The sequence below is a fragment of the Leguminivora glycinivorella genome, chromosome 14 (genome assembly GCF_023078275.1).
Source record: "Leguminivora glycinivorella isolate SPB_JAAS2020 chromosome 14, LegGlyc_1.1, whole genome shotgun sequence".
NCBI lineage: Eukaryota > Metazoa > Arthropoda > Insecta > Lepidoptera > Tortricidae > Leguminivora > Leguminivora glycinivorella.
In genome coordinates, this window is record NC_062984.1 from 17,826,680 (window position 1) to 17,850,743 (window position 24,064).

Genomic DNA, 24,064 nt, shown 5'->3' on the forward strand with positions numbered 1-24,064 from the left:
TAGTGTTCTTTGTATTTAATTAATAGAATTGTTAATAGTGTTTAAAATATTGTCTTTCATTGTTTCAGTTCTCTGAAAATACTTTCAAGAACTATTACTACCCGGAAAATCAGGGTGATTCAACCGATGAGGAAGGTACAGCTGGTTTCAAAGTTAAGCAAGCCCTCGCAAAGAAACGTCCTGGAAATAATATTGACAGCTTCTTTGAACGACCTAAAAAGCAGTGTAAAACCTTGAAACGGTCTTCGAATGTAAGCAAAAGTTCGCCAGAAGGCGTGGCTAATTTATCATCTGGACAAGATGATGGGGCGTATTCATCTCACTTAATTAAAATAGAGATATATGATATGCAAACAATCAAAAACATCCCATCCACGGAACACTGGAAGCACGCGGACGTCAGACTGAAGTATTTTGCGTTGGAAGACGACTTGGAATTACAAAATACGCGAAATATTGTATATAATATTACAAAACAATTAGCTTCTAAGGACACATGTGTAAAATATTTTATAGATAATAAGAAACAGTGATAAATATAATTTTTAACGATAGCAGTAGGATAGTGTTAAAGTGTTTCACATTTCTTATCTTTCCTTTTTATGATTTAAGTAAATTTCCTTGTAAGATATTCTTTTGCATTGTTTCACATTCCAAACAAAATAAATAAGAAATAAAATGTTGTCAAATGTCTGTAGTTTTATAAAGGTTACTATGTGAGAATTCAAAATAAAAATCATTATTACCAGTACACGTATTTTTATTTATTTCACAAAAAAGGTCTTAAACATGTTTCGTAATACTAGATCATTACATAAAGAATTATCAGAAAACAAGTTAAGCATATGTTTCATAGATTTTCCATGAAACTTAAAATACAAATAAACTAAACAATATTCACCACAAACAGAAGTGAAATGGTTTTGAAGTGATTTATTATTGTAAAACCACCGTCTCGTATTTCTATCTAGAAATGACTTATGATAACCGGAAGGTTTCCTGCCAAAGGAGTCAAAATATTCACCTACACCATTTACATCAATGTGTATAGCAACCCAATGGGAACCCGGTTTTGAATCAGGGTCCAAATTACTGACAATAAAGGTAGGTAGATTAACCCGAATAGGTATTTTGTTGGCAGCAAAAACATTTGAATTAAACAATGGGTTTAGTTTCCTCATACAAAATTGAATTTCTTTAGTATCCATAGTTAAGTAACATATACAAATTATTGATGATCATGCAAACAATGGTGAATTCCAAATAAAATAAATTAAAGAGAACGGGGTATTTATATGTTTCTTAACTATTGTAATCTACAGATACATCACGATTTTTATTTATTTCAATTATATTATCAAATTCTGCATACACAATACAATTAATGGTACTAGTTAGAGCGGAATCAAAACGTACTTCTATCCGAACGCTACCATGTCTAACAAGATTCCAGTGTGAAGTTGAATTAGCAGATAAATCAGGAGTTAAATCAAAACACAATAAACAATAACCTTGACCAAAATCTGTTCTGCTTATTCCATTACCCTCGTTATGGAAATGAATACCAGTTCCAGAAAATAGAGTGTGATATGCTGCTGCTATTGTACCAGAACTAAATGAAGGTTGTAATGTTTTAGAAGGAACTTCATGACCATCTACGAACAAACTAAATGAATTCATATTATAATGTTGAAAATTAAACGGATTTAATGCTAAATTACCATTAAAACCTGAATTTGATACAAATCCAATAATACATCTTTTAGGAATTTGTCCGAGAAATATATTATCTAATGTTTTACCCTGAACCCCCGTTGGTATTGTGAGAACCTTAACTTCTGCCCTCGTAATGGGGTACTTCGCAGTTGTTGTGGCTAATACTTTTTGATGGGCTAACAAAACACTAGGATTGATTCTCGTTCTCCTTACAATGAGGCTGGCATCCATTATTTGTACTTTGAATTTTTTATCTTGGTGGCAAATAAGATTGAATGATTCTTTTGAGCGAACTAACTTAATACGTAGTTCTACACCATTTATTAAGAATTTCTCTTGATTAAATATATCACCATGTAAATGACCAATCATTTCTACTTCCTTACTCTCCTTGATAAATTCCAGCCTTTTGTTAAACCCTTTGTTGTTAACGTCAACAGTATCCATATAGCCCGGCGTATCTTCATACCACAATCCACAAGTAAGATGAGTTGTTTTGGCTGCTGGTCCGTAGTTGAGAAGATTTTCCATATAAGCACGGTAGGCATATGTATTGTTTGGTGGTGATATGAGTTTTTGATTTAAATATACATCAAGTTGATTAAAAAGAGAATGTAACCAGTTATTGGTGGGTCCAACTGCAGCATCTGCTTTTAATTTAGTACCATCTTGGTTCAACACTTTAGCAGTAATGTGTATCATTGTGTGTGATAGATCTATGTAGTCATCACCTGATCCAGGTACTTGAAATTCGATTGGACCGTCATCGCTTAAAGATGAAATTGGTTTATAATGAATCCACTGTCCGCTTTCAATGCTTGTTTGAGTTGATGGAAGGGCAAATATATCTAATTCAGATTTCGCACACTCACATGAATGATTATGTAAAAATGACATTATTTAGTTTGAAAATATATCGTTATTTATATCTTTTTTATTTTTTTTACTTCCTCTTCGTCGCGATGCTTTTAGAGCAATGAGCGGTTCCCTTCTTTTATTGGACATTTTATACCCAGATCCTGACATAAGGGAATCAATTTTTTCATCGGCCTTTCTTTTCAGGTTTGCACTTGCTTCCTTGAATCGTGATCGTATGGAACTGTCTATAGGGCGAGCATTTACCATATCAGATAAGAGTCCAACTCCTGCTCCTAAAGTTTCTTTTCCAATGGTTCTTAAACCACTAGATAATAAAGGGAGTACGGATCTAAATAGTCCTCCCAAAAAACTGCCTATACCATGTCCTCTTTGATATGGAACTCCCTTATAGACAATTCCTACACCAGAGCCGGCTTGGTGTGAATAATAATGTTCGTAAGGACAAGAGGTTGATGATCTGTTATACATCATTTTACACGTTGAAAGTGTAGTTTCACGCAAGAAGACCCAAATTGAAATGGTACTCTGACACCGGTTGTTGTTCTTATATCTATTTCAATTGTATCAAACTCTCTTCGTAAAACTGGTACATAGTGAGCAGGTGAGAAAATATGTGTTTTATAAGCTCCATAAATGAACTTAGTTGGATCTAAAGGTATTATTCTAAGTAACGATGTTATAACATCTCCAACTACTTGTGGATGAATGATATCTGTATAAACAAATATTTGAGATGGTAAACCTAAATATAAATTTGCTGGGTTTTTTCCCAATGTGATTTGTTTCAAATTTGTTCTTGGTTTAAAACCCATTTGAAGACTTAGTATTGGAGTTGTTATGATAGAAGTGATATCTTTATTTGATGTTGTTACTCCTATCATTTTTGTTAGTTCATCATAACGAAATTTAACATTATTTTTTAACTGAGGGTTTTCATTAAACGCTTGAAGAAAGTGATCTATATTATCGTAAGTAGTGGCTGGTATATGAGCTTTTATATCCACAATTTTTGAAGTCTTGTCAGCAGGCGAAAACACTTTTTTCTTTATATAAATTATGTTTTCATGCTCTTGTACATTATACATAGAACAAGGGTATTGAAATTCCACCAAACCAACTACCCATTCTCCATCCAATTTAATGGTCTTTGGTAATTTTGTTAAAAAATGTGCAGTCGTATTATCTGTGTAATAATCGGATGAACTATTACTTAACAAAGTTAAATAAAAGCTATTATCACTCATATTTTCTTTAAGCTTGATTCAGGTATCCAAGAATTAAATTTATTAGGATAACCTTGCCACTTCACTAGTATTTCCTTTCTGCCAGCAACTCGACGTGAACGTAATATTTTATCAATTTTATACTCGTTGGGGGAGGTAAGTTACTTTTTGTATTTCTTTTGAATAAAACGTCCCAATTATGCGTTCGCCTTCCAAATCCCTTAGTGTATAAACAATCCGAGGAGATCTTTTAATAATTGAATTAATTATAAATATTTCATCACTCCAATTACTTTCGTAACCTTTTTGAAATATATGTTTGTATTTAGTGATTCTAACATGATCTCCTACGTTTAGTTTTGCAGTTTCTGGTGAGATTTGTCTATCTGTATTGCGATCATATAAATTACACCAAACAGTCATAATATTATTAGAGTTAACATCAACTGGACACATTTTTATGCTTGAATGATAGCTGTGGTTGTAAGAATAAAGAAGATCTTGTAGAACATTTATGTAATTATATGTATTCTTATGAGTGAAATAACGCCACATTTTCGTTTTAAGAGTTCTCTGGAACCTTTCTACTATACTTGCTTTAATATCAGGGTTATTAGTGGTATAATAATTAATATTTTTACTTTTGAAATAATCTCTTACCACCTTTGAAACGAATTCCGTACCTTTATCAGATTGGATATGACGAGGAACTGAGTTGGCTTCAGTAAATATGCTTTCAAAACAATGTTTAACTGTTGCTGAATCCTTCTTCTTCATGGCTCTTGCAAAAGCATATTTACTGAATACATCGATAACACAAAGAATATATTTGTAACCATCATTAAATTGACTATATGTACTCATGTCACTCAAATCAGCTTGCCAAAGTTCATTAAAGTTAGATAGAATGTATCTATTTCTAGTAAACCGCCTATGAACAGGTTTATGTAGTGTATACGTGTCTTGAGATTGTAACCATTTTTTTACATCTTCTTTATTCATTTGACCTTTCATTTCCTTTGTTAAATTATTTAAACTGCTATAACCAGCGGGATGAGAGATATCATAGTAGATTCTGTTAATATCTAATAAGGAGTCCATCTTTCCCAATTTATAGTTTTTGCAGATGATTTTTGTACTCGTGTAGTAAGAGGAGTAGATGTGTTGTTTTCTTTATCTAACGAGGCTCGTGTTCTTATAGAAGTAGAGGGGGTAAAGGGCTCAATCAAAGGAGTGTCATTAATAAATGCTAAATTTGTAGGATTACCTATGCATGACTTAGGAACTTTGATATCTTTTAAAAGTAAAGCAAACACTTCCCAGCCAATTGGTTTAGGACGTTTAAGACATCTAACCGTGTCGCTCACCAAATCAGTAATATTGCTATTTTGAATAGTCTGGTTGTTTATAACAACTTCACCAGTCTGCTTCCACCAAATTTTAGGTTTACTTAAAACAATGTAATCTAATAGCGTTCTAGCTTTTTTTCATAAGATTTAGGTAATATCTCTATTATTTTTGATGGACTGATCGGCATTGATTCTTGATTTATTTCACCAGGTGTCGTGTTAAACAAAGATGGTGCAGCTATCTCAGTTACATCACCTTTCGCTGATTCCTTATATTCTGTCTCCTCCTTTTTGGGTATCTTTGAATTTATGATATCATTACTTTCTTTGTTGAATTGATCGAACCCCTCCATTACTATAGGTATCTTAAACGGTTTTCGATCTGTTTCAATAAAATGTAGAAACCGCTGCAATGCTTGAGAATAAAGCATCCATTTTTCACGATCGTTCATTTTACTTTTGAGAATTTTTTTCATCTCTTCATCTAGCCGAGATGAGGAATTTTCAGGAGGGTTCTCATTGCGTTTCAACTTTTCAATAAAGTCCGATTCAACTAATAACATTTTTTTCGTGTTTTCCATTTTGTTTATTTATGATAAAGAGTTAACTAAGGCACTTAGAACTGCTCCTAAAATAATAGGTAAAAAGGCACCTCCTTTTTGAATTATAACCGTTTTTCTTAATTTATGTCTACCTTTTGAAACTAATTTCCTTAATATGTCTTTGTACTTTTTTAACTTTGTTTTTTCCTTTTTTTCTAAAGGAATTTTCCCATTCAGAACGTTATAAATGCACTCGCATATAATGTTGATCTCTTCATCATCACAAGATTTAAGTAATGCAGTACGATATTTGGGTTTAAGCAAGTGCAATGCTTCTAATAAATGTTTATATGTGTTTACTCTTGCATGCATCATGTAGAACTGACTAAAATTTGTTGATTTTTATCATATTTAAATCCTTTTTTGGGTACATACACTGTGCAATGTCCATCAAATGGAAATATTTTTGTTTTAAAACGACATATGTCATTTGTATTTTGTTTCAGATCAATCATAAGGTAACCATGAGCATCCTTTGTAGCATCTTTGTAGGCTTCATCCACGAATTTTGAGTTTTCAGGACAAACTTGTCGTGACAGGTATCGTATTTGAGTTTTATCTCTAGGGTTCTTAAAAAATACAATGTAGCTTGTGTTCAGTGAAATATCACGTTGACCTCTTCCTTGATGAAATATGTTTTGTGTTATATAAAAAACACTTAAATTTCTATGATGACTTCCTTTAGTAAAAATATCAACAACTCGTCCATCTGATTCTCTCATTAAATCATCTATTATTAGAAGTTTAGGTTTTTTCCCATCGAAAGTTGAAAAATCTGGTATTCCTTGACTATAATTTACATTTTCTAGATTATATAGAGGTTGCATTTCATCATAACACCAAATAATTTCATCAAATTCTATGTTACATATCTCTTTAGTATTATTCAAAAAATTTGTAACAAATTGAGTTTTGCCACACCCACTGGGACCTGCGACAATGGTAGTGAAAGGATGATAAAAATGAATCATCTTTGAATGCTGTAATATGTTTAACAGTGTTGATATGAATGCGGATAGACATTAAATGGTGCTATTCAATAAACATATTACTATTTAAACTAAAGTAGAGTAAAAAAAAAAAACTGATAAAAAATATGTATATTTATTCTGATATTAACACTTTTCTTTATAATCTATTGTTACATTTTATATACCCAACCACCAATTTAAATTTAAACATAAAAAACAATAAATCTATGTTTACAATATTCTTATGCCAAAACACGAATAAATGTTAAATTAAACAATTAATTAAAATATAATTTACAATTAAATTTAAGTTAACTATTCAAATTTACATACCAAATATATTATATTACAAACAATAATTCGAATTTGAATGTTCTGTCATTTACATGACAAAATTTAAATTATTTTTTTATTTTACAATGTCCCCACGCAAGGGTGTCACAAGTGTTTTCTAATAAGTAACGTTTTGTATCATCATGAGATAATGATATTTTATTAATTTTTTGAGTGAATATTACATGTTTTATAGATTTAAATCTTAGCATTTGAGCACGTTGCACATTTTTGTTAAATAAACATGTTTTGAAATTATTTAGAGTAAATTTCTTTGTAACACATACATTGACTCCTTTAGCTTTTGATAAAACACCATATTTACCTTTTTTGTCATCATTCTCATCATATTTTTCAACATCTAAGGCATACATTTTAGATTTTAGACCAACGAACTCTTTTAAAATTCTACCATTATTTTCATCTTTGAAAAATCCTAATCGCTTTTTATTTATAAGTGGGAAATTATATTTATTGATAGGAGGATAGTCAGATGTATCAAAATAGAAATTAAGATCTTTTTTTATATCTGCATAAAAATTTTCAGTGAAAATTTGATAAATTAAACTATCCGTATCTGTATAAAGAAGTTTGAGTTTGTTAGGATATTTGATTTTCATGTAGTTGTAGTGAAAGTCATACATTAAAGTTTTTGATATATCTAATACACAAAACCCCAAATAAATCGGTTTATTATAAAAGACTTTAGTTTTTTTCAATTGAACAGCTACTAAATTCTCTGAGAATATGGATAGACTGTGGAACTCAGGTCTAGCTATCAAAGACTGAACCCCTTGCGATTTCCCTCGATTTTCCCAGTGATTTAATAATTTGACGTTTACACGTTTTGCAACATTTTCCATAGTCTTACCGAACACTGAATTGTTCATTAGTTTAAAAAATCTTTTTCAAAATCAGATGATGCCAGCGATCTCATGTGGGTATTTAAATCTATGTAACTTTTTAACCACATAGACTGCTGAAATTTAAGAATGCGATGTATTTTACTTAATACCAAACCATTCTTCAAACACTGTTTTAGATTTCGATAATGAATTACATAATTAGTTTTTCTATTTAAATTAGGAATCAGTTTTTTTCTTTACAATTACCCAAACAAACGTTTTCAGGACAGAATGGTAAATCTGAATGTGAGTCATGAATTTCGTTAGGGTATTCGAGGTCAACTTCTAATATGAAACCATGATCAGCGTCATCGGCTATATTGAAGTCTGTATCTACATGAACCCATTCAAATTTACCTGTAGGGAGACATTGAGACATAGCCCATCCGTAAAGGTTGTTTGCATCAAAATACATAAGATAGGACGATGGTATGTTTGAATCAAAATCACCCATAAATTTATTATTAGCTTTCGCATATCTGTTACTACATTGCGATATGCCACCTCGAATATTTTTTGCAATGAATGATATTTTATCTATATCAGTTAGGAGTTCTAATTTTATTTTTGTAGTAAATAACATTGCATCCCAACTTAATCCTGGAGCAGTATAATAATGAGCGGGATCTAAACCATACGTCTTAAGACAAAGGTTTCTAAAATTTTCAAATACGTCAGCCAGTAACAAAACATCTGTTTTCAGGTATAAATCGGAGTAATCGCCCATATTTTTGCAACGAAAATGGGACCAAACATCTTTTGCATGATTATAATCATCTTCTGAGATGTGACTATCAGTCAAAGAACTAAAAAAATTGTCTTTAGAGGGAAGATCAGTTAACTTTAAAGAATCGTATGATGTCATGTATTCATACGGATACACACCCTTTCGTAATAAGCGTTTAAAATCGTCCTCACAAGTGAAGTTCAATTTTAATTCATGAAATTGTTTAGGAAACAAGTTTTTTGCTAGTTTATCAAGACTGCTGGGCATAAATTTAAGTGAATCTACAAACCTCAATTTGATTGTGCGATTATTTATTTGTAACTTCTTAGAAAATGAAATGTATTTTTCTTTGTTCTGTGGAATCAATTCAATGTCCCCTTCCACCAAACCAAGTCCATGTACTATGAAATGACTATCATAGTTACTCAAATTATGAAAAAATACAGGTATAAATTGAGGTGCTTTGTATTTTTCAGAACAAAATGTATGTGCTACGCCTTCGTAAAGACCAGTATGGAAATTGTAGGAAATGATAGAATCACTATTTAAATTTCTATCACAAATGTAACATGTCCTACTCTGAGCAATATGTTTATTATTTTCAATGGATAAAGGCAATGGAGTTTTTCCGAAAGTATTCCTCTTACAAATGCTTTTTAAATCTTTTTCTATGTACTTCATAAATACCTGGGTGCAATCTTTACCTTTGTATGTTCTATACACAGACAATTTATCATTATAAGAACACTTAATATAATATCCAAAACTATATACCTCATGTTTTTGAATATTTGTAGTAGAAGATGTTGTAGGGTTATTTGACTGTGTTGCTATTGGGTTTAAAAAGGCTTCAAAATCAGCATAAACAACAAAAGGCACCCTTAATTTACGTTCGTAATTATCGAAGGTAACTTCATTGGTGGGAACGTTTTCATTGAACCAGTTTTTCTTTTTATCTTGTTCTGAAGGTAAATGTGTGCAAACATGGAAACAATCGTTTTTTTGATGTTTCATTAAATTTTCGTGAGTTGTGAAGTTGGATAAGCATCCATCGCAAATATGAACAGCATGCTGTGTATTTAATAATTGCTTAGATACTAATCTAGATAAGTTTTTGATTAAGCAATAATGTCCGTTACTATTTTTGGATATATACAATAAGTTCAAATGGATATCTTTTCTACACTTTGTTAAATGCAATGGTCCTACTATATCATGTTTTTTATTTTGAGAATTGTATTCAATTCCAAAAACGTTTATGCTCATATTATTATTATTTTCAAATTTTGGAATATCCCCCAATTTTATTGGAAAAGTTAAATCTCTAAAATTCAATTTATTTTTATGAACAATATACGATTTAGTACAGTTTGAACGATGGTTTGTTGGGGGTATAATCCTGACAATACTGCCCATCTAAAACATTCTTGATCACTATTTTTTACATTAATAACTGCTTTTTTATTTTGAATATCTCGTGGTAACTCAATATAAGAAGAACCGCGCAACGGATTAAATTTGTTAACATTAACATCTAGATAGTTAAATTTTACTAAACCCCACCCACTGTCTTTTCTTTCAAAGTTAGATAATTTTGTTAATATATCCTTAATCACGGACTCGAAAATTTCATCCTTGTCGCTACTAGTATCAATAATATTGTTACATAATTGGAAATCAAAAGTATTATTGATTTGTTTGCTCTCTTGTGTAAAATCGGCATTTAGAATAAAGTTAACTTTCAATGCAAAATGATTACTAAGGGAACGATCCAATAATGCAAAGATTTTATCTCTATTCTTTTGTAAAATAGTTTCAGGTGTAAAAGGTTGGTAAACTTTTTCATTAAGTAGTATTCTATAAGTGGCCACCCTATTCTTAAACGCATTCTCAATTAATTGAACATCAATCCATTCTAAGTCAGATCTTATAACATTATTTTTATGAAGATTACTGTTTAAATGATTTTTAAAATATCTTTTAGACACTAACTTTTTACATACAGAACATTCAATTTCAGCATTATTATTTGTACTTACAATGACAGAAGGGGTTGGTTTAGATGACGTTGATGATGTAGGCTCAACAGCTAGGCGACTTTTCTTAACAGATACTTCTTCTTCTGTCTCTAAAACTGTAGCCGACCTTTTCAATCCACCTCCTATTTGAGAAGATCTAAAACAACGAAAACATATACATTTATAAATACTCTGATGCGAGATATAATTAAAAATATTTAAATGTTACTTCATTTATACTAACTCAAATCTTTTCGACACTGCTGACAATAGGCTTGCATCATTAAAACACCGTCAATTACATCTTCAGATACAGTTTTCTTCTTGGAATCGTTGATATAATGACCACTACATGGTGTAAAGTATGGTTTAATATCAAAATCTTCCACTAATGTAGAAGGTAACTTATTTTCTGTGTACCAGAGCCTTATACTGTTATGGAAACATTTTAAAATAAATTCTTTACTTAATTGTGCAATCTTGTCACGAGGTAAAGTGGGACCAATATGATAGTAAGTAAAAACCATTTTGGAAATGAACGTCACAAATAAGTATTACAATTATTGAAGCACGGTGGTAAAACACTGAATGATAACAATCTCAGATACCCCGTTTATATATGTGGGCTCTCCCACCTCACCACCAACGTAACAATAAGATCAAGTATCACCTCGTTAAAAAACTATCCTATTGTTCAGCAGGTAATGGAATAATCGCTACAAGTAGAAACAAGATCCGGTCATAACAAGTTAAAACTCAACATGAAGCAGGTATTCGTTAAATGGTTTGAACATGCAGGAACATGAATATTTTAAGTGGAAATAACTTACGTCTCTCCGTGACATTGGCTCACAAGTCGGGCGGCTTCATATAACTCTTCATCTAGTTCGATTACTTCACAGAGTCTTATAAGTTCCGCATCATAAACATCACAGTTCAGAGAATCCATTGTCAAACGAAGCCGCCTCCCCACATTGAGTTTCTGCGTTAAGTAATTCAATAAAGAGTATACATTTTATAAAACAAAGAGGGTTATTACATATTAACAAATGTAGTGGACCGACTTAACACTTTTCGTCATTTTTAATGTGAAACAATGCAAAAGAATATCTTACAAGGAAATTTACTTAAATCATAAAAAGGAAAGATAAGAAATGTGAAACACTTTAACACTATCCTACTGCTATCGTTAAAAATTATATTTATCACTGTTTCTTATTATCTATAAAATATTTTACACATGTGTCCTTAGAAGCTAATTGTTTTGTAATATTATATACAATATTTCGCGTATTTTGTAATTCCAAGTCGTCTTCCAACGCAAAATACTTCAGTCTGACGTCCGCGTGCTTCCAGTGTTCCGTGGATGGGATGTTTTTGATTGTTTGCATATCATATATCTCTATTTTAATTAAGTGAGATGAATACGCCCCATCATCTTGTCCAGATGATAAATTAGCCACGCCTTCTGGCGAACTTTTGCTTACATTCGAAGACCGTTTCAAGGTTTTACACTGCTTTTTAGGTCGTTCAAAGAAGCTGTCAATATTATTTCCAGGACGTTTCTTTGCGAGGGCTTGCTTAACTTTGAAACCAGCTGTACCTTCCTCATCGGTTGAATCACCCTGATTTTCCGGGTAGTAATAGTTCTTGAAAGTATTTTCAGAGAACTGAAACAATGAAAGACAATATTTTAAACACTATTAACAATTCTATTAATTAAATACAAAGAACACTAGACGAAACAATATTATAAAAAGGCAATATGGGTTACAGTAATTTAAAAAGAAAAACATACTCACGTCCATTGTTGGATCTGTCTATAAACACTTCACTTTTGAACGCACACTCCACTTCTCTATATACCACACTAGATACAAGGAGCTCTGGTACAGAAGGCTGCCTCTACAGGAATACTTATTCAGCCTCGACTCTCTTTGGCTTTTATACTCGTAATATGGTAGAGAGCAGGGGAACGTACCATAAATCTTGTTTCAACCAGTTCATCTTATACCTGAACGCAAACAATAAACTTTTTGTCATTTTACAATACAATAAACATCTATAATAAAGCAACTAAGTTGTTACAATAATAAATTCAAGTCACAAGAATTACCGGTGCGTTAGTCTAAAACATGTTTACACCAGTTAATGCTCTTTGTTAAATATGAATAGAAAGTATCATGCCTTGACATGTTCGTCGAAGGATCTCTTTACCCAAAACCCGAATCATTCAAATAAGCGGAAACAATAAATATATATTATCTTTAAAAATGCACAAAAGACATTTTTATTCACATAGAATTAGCCTTAAACATGTTTTAACCGGTTCTCAGTTTCTCACGTCGTAACAAGTTTATTGAAAGTATGCATTCTCTTAAACAATACACAAGTCATAAAAAATAATAATAGACATAGGTAAGTAAATTATTCAAAGAAGGTACAATAAATAAAGCAATTAAGCAAAAACGCAACTTCACAAAATTACCGAGGTTTATTCAGATACAAAACATTGAAATATATGTAAAAAAAAAAAGTTTGATAAGATGGGAAATTAACTTTTATTAAGACGTAATCAAAAAATTGACTTATTAATCATATGTACAAATTTGGTAATACAACAAAGAGATGTATGATAGAAATAGGTATAAGATATCATAAATATTCGAGAAAAAGAAAGATACGCTAGATAGGATCGTTAAGTTTAGGTATTTGGATAAACTTAAATGTAACTCAGAAGTTCTTAAGTTAAAACGTAATTATAATACATTTCATAAATACCTACATTTATAGAAATAAAAGTAAAAGTAGGTGAAACTCAGTTAGGTTTCATAAAGGTAAGTCTAGACTACTTAGGTTAACTAAGAGTAGGTTTTAATTAAATTTGGTTAGGTTACGAATGGAAAAGTTAGGTATTTTAATTAGGTTAGGTTAGGTTAGAATCGCAATCCATATGATTACAAAGTTATACTAAAAATTTATTATAAAATACCTATCAGTATGAGACACAAGGAAAAGGTGTGCATGACACTGCCAGGTAGCTGGGTAGGGTAACAATGGTCTAGCGCCGAGTCCAGATCGAACAATAGAAAGGGTCGGTAATCCTTTTGTGACCGTCGTGCACAAGGTTTATTGTGTAAAGAACGTATTCTGTAAATACTAGAAGGAGGCTTCTGAGAGCGTCGAGACCCAGCGCAATGAATCTAAATGGGGGGCTATTAGTTTTTTTTTTTTTTTTTTTTTTTTTTTTTTTTTTTTTTTTTTTTTTTTTTTTTTTTTAGGTTCAGTAAGACCATGGATGGGCGGTGGTGGGGTCCTGGGAGCAGGCCCCAGACCCGGGCTGGTAACGGGGGTACCCTACTACTTGGATCAGGGCTATTCTCAGAATCTTGTTGGTGCAGACCAGAAAAATCATCACTTCATCAGACCATGCATTTTCTACGGGCATCAAAGCCAATCTTATGCGATCGACTCTGACCCTCCAGCTAAAGAAAGATATAAACAAGTTAATTAAATGAATAAATAAACATAGTGAACGTAAAATTGTTACATTTCAATAAAAAAAAAGTCTCAGGTAATCTACCGAGTAGTTGGCAACGTACACGGTGGTTACCGTTGTTCAATATAGGTACTTCACCACCAACTTGGCAACGGTAACCGTGGTGTACATTCCAATTTATCCACGATTATCATTTTTAACATGCTTTACGCCAACAAAATGACAATTTTTTCGTATTCTTCAACTATTTTATTAAAAAGATCAAAACATAAAAATCACCACTTGCATACAAAAAAGTTGTGAAACTTTAATAAAACTTTCCCGAGGTACTGACAGGCGTCGCCGCGTCGAACTCATTTTTGACACAAACGTTAATTTTAAATTTGAGCCACACCAAATATTTTTTTTACCATTTAAAATGAAATTATTTATTCGTTTTTGGTAAAAAAAGTTTTAGAAATGTAATATATTAATGACAGGAATTTTCACTACGCAACGTACACGGTAGTGCACAGTGCCAATTTAAGGGTGCTTTTAAAAACTCAATAGCGCGCGTTTTCTCTTGCAAGCTTACTATAATTTAGAGAGTGTGCAGCGAAGAGCCACCAAGATGCCTTTCCAGCTGAGACGCCTACCTTACGAGCAAAGGCTAAGTATACTGAAGCTGCCCACGCTTAAGGACAGGAGAGCGAGAGGAGACCTTATCGAATGTTTCAAGATTAAATTGTTACCCACTGTTACAACCTCCCCGACATTCACAAAGTAGTCGCTATGAGAAGTACCAGCCGCGAGACCCGAGGTCACAGCCTAAAACTGATTCGCACTCCTACTACTACTAAAGCTGCATATCATTCCCTATCCAATCGTGTTGTAGCGGCTTGGAACAGTTTACCGGATAGTGTTGTTACTGCTCCCTCAGTGAATGTGTTTAAAAACAGACTAGACAAGTGGCTTTTAAATAATAAGATAGTGACATGACTTTGCTAACTATAAATCATGAGACACTGTGTGACATAGGCTCATCAGCTGAATAGCTGCTCGCCTATAATTGAATAATAATAATAATAATTTGGATCTTTTGAAATCAAGATTAATAGACATAATTTGACGAAACGTTTGATAAGGTGAGATTTTAGTCAAATTCTTTACCCGTTTCCAATAAATAAATAAAAATTGACCCCAGCTAAATCGATCATTCGCCCCGAAAACCACTCATATTTATTTTATGTTAGTTTAAAATTTTTTATTATCTGTGTGCTTTCGAATAAAAAATATTCTATTCTATTCTATTCTATTCTATATCTGCCGCAGGCCGACCTATTGGAAGGGGTTTCCTCGTTATAACTGGGGTATTTTTGTAGGCAAGTTTTAGTTTGTTTTTCAGTTTTATTTATAGGTTTAATTTTAGTTTTCATGTTATTGTTTTAGTTCTTACTAGTTTATATGATTTTGTGTTAAATAAATAAAGTTACTCTTTATCTTCTGTTGAAAGCTGTTTCTTAGATCAAAATAGCTGTTTCTTAGATCCCCGAAATACCTATACACATTTTTTTTCCTGATGCATGTTGTAAAAAGAGTTTGAATTTACTGTGATGAATTGATGACTCAAATATTAAGGTGTGTGTGATAAGATACGCCCGGCTTCGTTGCAACTTTTTGGATGACGATCGAGGCTTAAACCTATGCGTAGAGTTTGCACTTGCGTAGTCTACCCACACATACGTCAATGACAATGCTGAAATACCTTCTGAAAACTTGCTGGAAATTTTCAGGGACGTCGGATGCCGCATGCGAAATTCGTGGCTTTTCGAGAATTCAGCATGCAAGCATTTAAGCATTTAAGCCATGGTTTTATAAATGGAAAATTTAAATACGTGCACATACTCTGCGTTATGAAATGTTCATATAGAATAAGATTTACATATGAACTTGTGCTTGCTTTATTATGTTTATATGACCTGGCAGGCAAGTATGGTTGCGCGATAAATGATAACACATCAGGCCGTCCCTATCGCACTATTTGTAAGTTCGATAGTGACGGCCTGATGTTTTATCATTTAAAGCCCGGCCACACACGCGCGTTTTGAGAGCGTAGGCGGAGCGTTAGCGGAGCGTTAACGGAGCGTCAGTGGAGCGCAATGATAGCAGTGCGCTGGACGAACGCTGGCGTTGCCCTCAGCGGACGCCGGCGGGAACTAACGATCGCGGATTGCGAGCGAACGCCAGCCGCGTTCGTCCGGCGCACCGCTATCATTGCGCTTCGCTAACGCTCTGCTAGCGCTACGCTATCAAAACGCTTTATGTGTGGCGGAGGCTTTATCGCGCGACCATACTTTCCTGCCAGGGTGCGTAGCCGAATGGCACAAACGCTCACGAAACGAAACGCTAGTAGATATCTATCCCTATCGCTCTTGCGTATTGGCGCGACAGAGCCGGACTACGTTTCGTTTTCGTTTGGCGTCGGAGAAATGCCATTCGGCTACGGGGCCTGGGTGCGTAGCCGAATGGCATTTCTCCGACGCCAAACGAAAACGAAACGCCGCGCCAGTTTGACTGGCTCTGTCGCACCAATACGCACGAGCGATAGAGATAGATATCTACTAGCGTTTCGTTTCGTGAGCGTTTGTGCCATTCGGCTACGCACCCAGGTTCTACTGGTTCCATGTGCTTAGCAATAAAAACTAGAATTTTCAAATATTCATCTGAGGTTACGCGTGTGGTTGATTTATCTTAAATTGCAGTTAACTGATGCAGTTACAAATAATTATTTTATTCAGCAGTAAATTAACGGAAAACGGCATTACATGTTAGTTTATGACTAACAGACATGCAAGCCGATGGAAATATATATTTGTATAAAACTATAGTAGTGGAAAAACGTCGGATTTATACATGGTGTGACACCATGAGGAAACCGAATAATTTTAACAGCAGTATTACTCATCATATTAGAAGAGTAAAATGTCATATAAACTTTTCTGGATTTCGATACTTTCAGAGTTATAAATAAGCATTAAAAAAAATTTACTTATTATTTCACAGAACAAAACACTATTTTGATGGCGATGATGCCGTTATCGGACATAATCTAACCACAGTATAATAAAGAGTACTATCGTACAGTGTGGCCACTTCCGCTCCCCGCTGAAAGCGCAGCCCACCCCCTCTCGGTTACCTCACAGTTACCGCCTGTCAAAAACGCGAGCAGTCAACCTGTCATATCTCACTCATACAAGCATGATACGCGTTCACCTACACGAGCTTAGAATGTGTGCTAGGAACGCGCCTCTTTGATATATTTGACCCGTAGTGTCCGAGATGTGATCTAACTATCCTCGTTGATAGATGTCAAAAAATAACTAGTAACTCACTGCAAAAGTAATTTTTTATTTTAAATGGCAGTTTTACGAATAACATTTACTTTTGATGTGAAAATACATCCAAAAAAACAAAAAAAAATACACAAAAAAAATCCATCTTTCGTCCGATCGTTGGTTTCGATCGAACACAGTTTTCACCCTTCCCAGTGCTGGATACCAGTGCCTTTGAAGGTTAATATGCCAGTCCAATTGGTAACTCCGGCCGATGGTCGCACGTTCAAGTACTGCCGGAGCTGTGAATTTTTCCATTTTTCCTTTAATTTAAAAATAAAATATGTAAAAAAAAACACTTACCAATAGCCAAAAGAGTCTTCAACTTCGGGTTAGCCTTCTTCAACACATTGATTCTGTCATACAGTCCAGTCTTCCCGTCTTTCGTCTCATCATTTGACTCGAAAGAGCTCAGTTTTCCTTTCTTCAGCCAACCGAAGGCGAAAATGATGTGGGTACAGAGATCAGGCTGGATGTCTTCGGGGGTGAATTTGCCGATTTTGGTGCGGTATTGAGACCAGTTGGTGTAGTAGCAGACGATCTGGGGGAAACAAAGAACATGTTGTTGAACAACTAGTGACTATATTTATAACTTAAACAAAGTATACACCACACGTAGTTCCTCAAGAACAATGGCTCATTTAGTCGCCGCGTGAATTATCTTTAAATTTTAGATACATTTAGAGATATAATAACGTAACATACATTGTTACCAACTGATCGAATCCGAAATTGTAATGTAACTTGACGACCGGTCTGGCTCAGTCGGTAGTGACCCTGCCTGCTAAGCCGCGGTCCTGGGTTCGAATCCCGGTAAGGGCATTTATTTTTGTGATGAGCACAGATATTTTGTTCCTGAGTCATGGATGTTTTCTATGTATATGTATTTATCTATTTAAGTATGTATATCGTCGCTTAGTACCCATAGTACAAGCTTTGCTTAGTTAGGGGCTAAGTTGATCTGTGTAAGGTGTCCCCAATATTTATTATTATTATTTATTAACTCACATTCGAGACCTTGTAATGGCCAAATTAGCCCTAATTAATGGTAGGTGAAAAACGCATGAAAATTCGTTCAGTAAATAGTTTAGGTATCATGATGAGTATACAAACCGACATGAAGAGGGTTAATGGCTATGTTTTATAATGTGTATAAATGTTATAAATGGGGTAAAATAATGGTACTGTACAACAACACCTGGCTCAAGGTGATGTACAGTCACCGGCATAAATAAGTGATGATTTTTGTACCTTGTCGTATTAACGTCTTGTTTGAAATGTCATACGAAATTGTCAAACGATTAAAAGCGACAAGGTATGGAACCAAACTGTATCAGTGCTCATATACCGACGTTAATATCACATTTAATGTAACAACATTACCATAATCCTCATTTTTTGGATGAAGCAAATATTTGTACCAAAAGGTATTTATTTTAATCGTGAGATTCCAAAGGCGTAAGTAAATGTTTAAATTATTAATCAAGGATCATAAAGAGTTGCTGTCAAAGTAAAATATGTAATCACAGTGCATAGACTGCCATCTCTCGTCACAAGCTTAAAACTTTTAACCTCAGTTTTGACAATTTGGCCCATATTCTTAGCTTGATATTATGTGTTAAAATGTCAAATATTAATATTAGCGCTATCTAACCGCGCGTCCCCCAAAGGTGTAACGCCATCTAGGCCATCGTACCTACTTCTATATGATTCTGAAGTACGTTTTTTTCTTAAACTGTAACTGTCTATACCTTGTCTATACGGAGTTACATATGTCTTTGATTTTATTAAAATTATAACGTGATTGATTTAGCGGTAATTACTAAATTACTAATTGAATAGTTTAAAATAGCAGTCTTTATCGTTGTTCGCTTATTCCTTATTGATATAAATAAGCACTGATCGGATTTTATTAGACAAGTTTTTTATCGAAAGTAGTTTTGCATGTATATAACAAGTTCATAATAGCTAAGCGAGACCGGTTCTGAGTCATTTACCTGTTATGTACGTTCTGCATAATATTAGTTTGGTATTATCGATTTACATGACATGCTAATGCATGGTTGGTAAAATACTGACATCTTATAGCTTAAAATGCGTATAAGGATATAATGAGGAGGCACACTCAAAGGTTATGACAGATGGCGCCACCTTATTACTCCTTACGTGAGAGCGAGAAGATGATATATTTTCTCTCTCTTATACATCTCTCTCATGAATGACAGTGACATGCCTAGACGCGACGTGGGATAACATCTTAGTGTGCCTCCTCATTAGATAGATGCGTCATGGACCACTGGTCACTGGTCAGCCAAGAGTAAAATTGTTGACGATCCATGGGCAACGATAAGCAACCGGCAGCTGGCGGCTATGTAGCACCAATACAAGATAGCTATAGAAAGATAAATAAATAAAATAAATAAATATTGGGGACACCTTACACAGATCAACTTAGCCCCAAACTAAGCAAAGCTTGTACTATGGGTGCTAAGCGACGATATTATTATACATTCTTAAATAGATAAATACATACTTATATACATAGAAAACATTCATGACTCAGGAACAAATATCTGTGCTCATCACACAAATAAATGTCCTTACCGGGATTCGAGCACAGGACCGCGGCTCAGGGTCACTACCGACTGAGCCAGACCGGTCGACAAACTACGTCAGATATAACTACGGTACGGTCCGGAGTGAACGATTGTTATATTAACTACAGGTATATCCATACTAATATTATAAATGGGAAAGTGTGTGTGTCTGTTTGTTTGTCCGTCTTTCACGGCAAAACGGAGCGACGAATTGACGTGATTTTTTAAGTGAAGATAGTTGAAGGGATGGAGAGTGACATAGGCTACTCAAATTTTGTTTCTTTCTAACGCGAGCGAAGCCGCGTATTCAAGTGGACTATACAAAAGCTAGTTCAATATAACATAATAGTAAGTGCTAATCAAAAGAATAGGAACTACCACAATAAAACAAGGTACATTATTTAAATCACAATTTGAATACTTAAGTCTCCACACAATTAAGACTAATCTATCAACGTCCAACATTCAACACAAGTGAAATTCGGAATGACATTTCCCTCTTAAGGCATTGTTGTTTAACCACTCGCAAAAAACAACAAGTTAGTCAAAAGGGTACTTAAATACTTTAAAGATACAGCTCTTGAAAACTGCAAACGCTTGAGCAAAATACACACTGAAGGCTAACAACTCTACGCTCAAAAAGCTCCATAACATATCCGCGTTGCATTTTGCTAAAACACCAACTTACCTTATCAACTCTTCGAAAATTACACCACTCATATAACTTCAGTCTAAGGTTCATTACGCAGCGGTAAAAAGTTGGTGGATGGTAAGTGTAAGTTTGTGTTATAGTCCTCGTAAGGCAATGGTCTTTTCCTGGCAAGTTCACAGCAAGACCACTTTCCTAAATGCGTTTACCGGAACAGCGTAATTCCGCGTATCCTGTCGTTTTCTAGCTAATAGCCCTCTATTAGACGTTAGAAAAGTACGATTGTGTTTAAGATTTGAGCAAAACTACGGCTTAGAACTTTACATACTTTGTTGGAAGAAACAAAGGTTACGAAGACAGGATTTTGCTGTTCTGCTACACAAGAACTTTAGGATAAATTATGAAATCTAGAAAAACGGTTTAGTGGTAGAAATTGTAGAAAATGCTATTCACACATTAAGTTCAGATTTTGTACGATTAAATCTTCTTTTGTATTATAAACATTGAATAAACAGCGGGATGAGCTCGTATTTACTTGTTTTATTGAGAGAATAAACAATGTTTTAATTGTAGCACACGCAGGAGCTATACTGGTCCCCTTCTTTTAGAAATAAAGCTTAACTTATTAAGACAATGTCCTTAACATCATCGCCAGCAAAATAGTCTTCAATAACCGACGATTTCCCGCTCGGTCGACCTCGAATATCAAGCCGGTTCGGTTTACAACTTTACACTCGCAAATATCACTAAGTTGGATCAGCTACAATCTGTCCGTGAAAATTATATTGAACTTGACTAAATGTCTTTCAAATTATAAATAAGTTACCTTGTAGCCATCTTTGTCCTTATGGTCGTCTGTGGCGATAGAATTGTCGATGGCGGCCGACGATTTCCGACTAGCAATGCTCGGGCGACCTCGGATTTTAGACCAGCACGGGATCATGGTTACTTTCAAATAGTGCGATAGGGACGGCCTGCTATTTTATCGTCTATCACGCGACCATGCTTCTCGTGCTGCTCACACTGGCGGTAGGTATATAACTTGGTCGGAGAACCTAATATTCTTATACCGACTAGTTTAATTAGTTATAAAACCAGTTTTGACATAGAAATAATATACCTTGTAGCCATATTTATCTTTATGGTCGTCTGTGGCGACAGATTTCCGACTAGCAATGCTCGGGCGACCTCGTATCTTAGGCCGGTTTACACTGGCGGATATAACTTGGTCGGAGAACCTAATATTCTTATACCTACTAGTTTAACTAGTTTTAAAGCCAGTTTCGATATAGAAATAAGTTACCTTGTAGCCATCTTTATCCTTATGGTCGTCTGTGGCGACAGAATTGTCGATGGCAGCCGACGATTTCCGACTGGCAATGCTCGGGCGACCTCGGATCTTAGGTCGGTTTACACTGGCAGATATAATTTGGTCGGATGATCGGGACACGCTGCTCGATACTGAGGTACTGGTGCTGACTTTGGTCGGTTTTCGGAGTCTTCGCCGGACGGCTGTAGACAAGAAGGAAGTGTTAGAAAAGTGGAGTTATTAAGTCACAGTAAGGTGGAATTTATTCTGGGAAGGATAGTAGTATGTTATCAATAATCAAGTAATTTATTTGCTTTCATGTAGTACAATGGGTCCTACACAATGAAATTTTCATACCCAGTTTAAGTACCCAATTAACCATACAGGAAGACTAAAATAAGTCTACATTATAAAAATGCCGTAACAAGGAAGTCCGCGACAATTTTAAGACTTGCGAAAATGAGTCAACCATTGGCTATGGTTACAAGAATTCAAAAGGTAATACAAGAGGATCTTATTATCAACTAGCCAAATACAAATGACTACAGTCAAGTATGGGTGCGTACAACTTATCAAAAATATGTCCCATAGCACTTTATGTCGACGGAATAAGGTCTCGGTACATATTTTTGAGCGGATAAAATCGATACGTATTTTTGCACTTGACTGTACATTATAAATAAATTCAAATTTGTCAAAGCAAATTATATTGAAGATATAACAGAAAGTAAGTCCTTTGGAAAGGTCATCAGGGTGTAACAAATGTAACTTCTCTTTTGTATTTGGGTATTCAATTGTTTTAAATATATTTTGTGTCTGTATTTTCAGGTTTTGGTAACAATTGGGTTTGAAGCTCACTACAATCTGGTATTATTTCATATTTTGATTCCCTTTTAAACATACAAGGTGTTTTTAATAAACATTAGGTAACAAAGTTGTTTAAGTATCAATCTGGTTTTTAAATTTTTGTAATTGATGATTTGGTGGGACATACAATAATATTAATATCTGAATAAGTCTCAAAGAATAACAAAATCAAAGAATAGCGTCTAAACGCAAAGTGGCAAAACAACTCAATCATTCAGCCACTTAAATAATACCAAATGTAAACAATTTCACAGGTGTAGGCTAGGTAAAGGCTTTACCTGAAAACCAGGCTCAGTTACAGGATTACTAAATCTCCACCGTTCGTCCAATTTGCATCTTTTACGTCCAATTGCGCCAATTTCAATTTCAATTTGGACAAAGGAAACTCGTTCATAATGGCCGCTCAAATAACGATCTATTTACATTTCCAACGATTTTTTAAAAGGTATTCGTGGAATGTGTGAATTCAATTTCAACAAAATTCTGGTATATTTCAACAAAAATGATTGAAGAATAAAAATTCATGTACCTATTGGGAGACTTAGGTAAATAATAGTTATTTGTTTTACAAGGGGGCAAAGTAGTTGTTTAACCGCACGTGCCATATTGATACCCGATCAAGCGAAAGATTCCAATATTGAACCGCGAGCGTAGCGAGTGGTTCAAAAAGTGGAATCTTGAGCGTTGCGAGGGTTTCAAGGCACGAAGGTTAAACAAACTTTGCCATCGAGTGAAACACAAAATTTTTCACCACACCAACACTAACAAAATACTGACTATAAAACATCAAACTAAATCAAATCCAGCAATCTATTCAATATTTATGTTTCAAAATAATTATTTTTTTAAGTAAATTCTACCAGCCAGCTCAAGGCATCAAGTTAAAATTTGTATGAAATTACACTACCGTCAAAAAGTTTAAGACCAAACACGATATATGCAAATAATCAACATTTCATGAAGTTCCTATGAGAATATTACTTTTCAGTACCTACAACCGACAAAACAAAGCGTATAACAATTTTTTTCTACTCCCGTACTGTTATTCG

General features: G+C 34.1%; 1 protein-coding gene across 1 annotated transcript in view; it reads right to left on the reverse strand.

Moving 5' to 3' along the window:
• LOC125233213 (probable chitinase 10) overlaps positions 1-24,064 on the reverse strand; it is a 169,806-nt gene that overhangs the window by 62,350 nt on the left and 83,392 nt on the right. Inside the window, exons 3-4 of the mRNA XM_048139124.1 lie at positions 22,143-22,351; positions 17,897-18,134 (exon numbers count right to left, since the gene is read on the reverse strand). Coding sequence (XP_047995081.1) covers positions 17,897-18,134; positions 22,143-22,351 — 447 coding nt within the window. The remainder of the gene's footprint in view (positions 1-17,896; positions 18,135-22,142; positions 22,352-24,064) is intronic.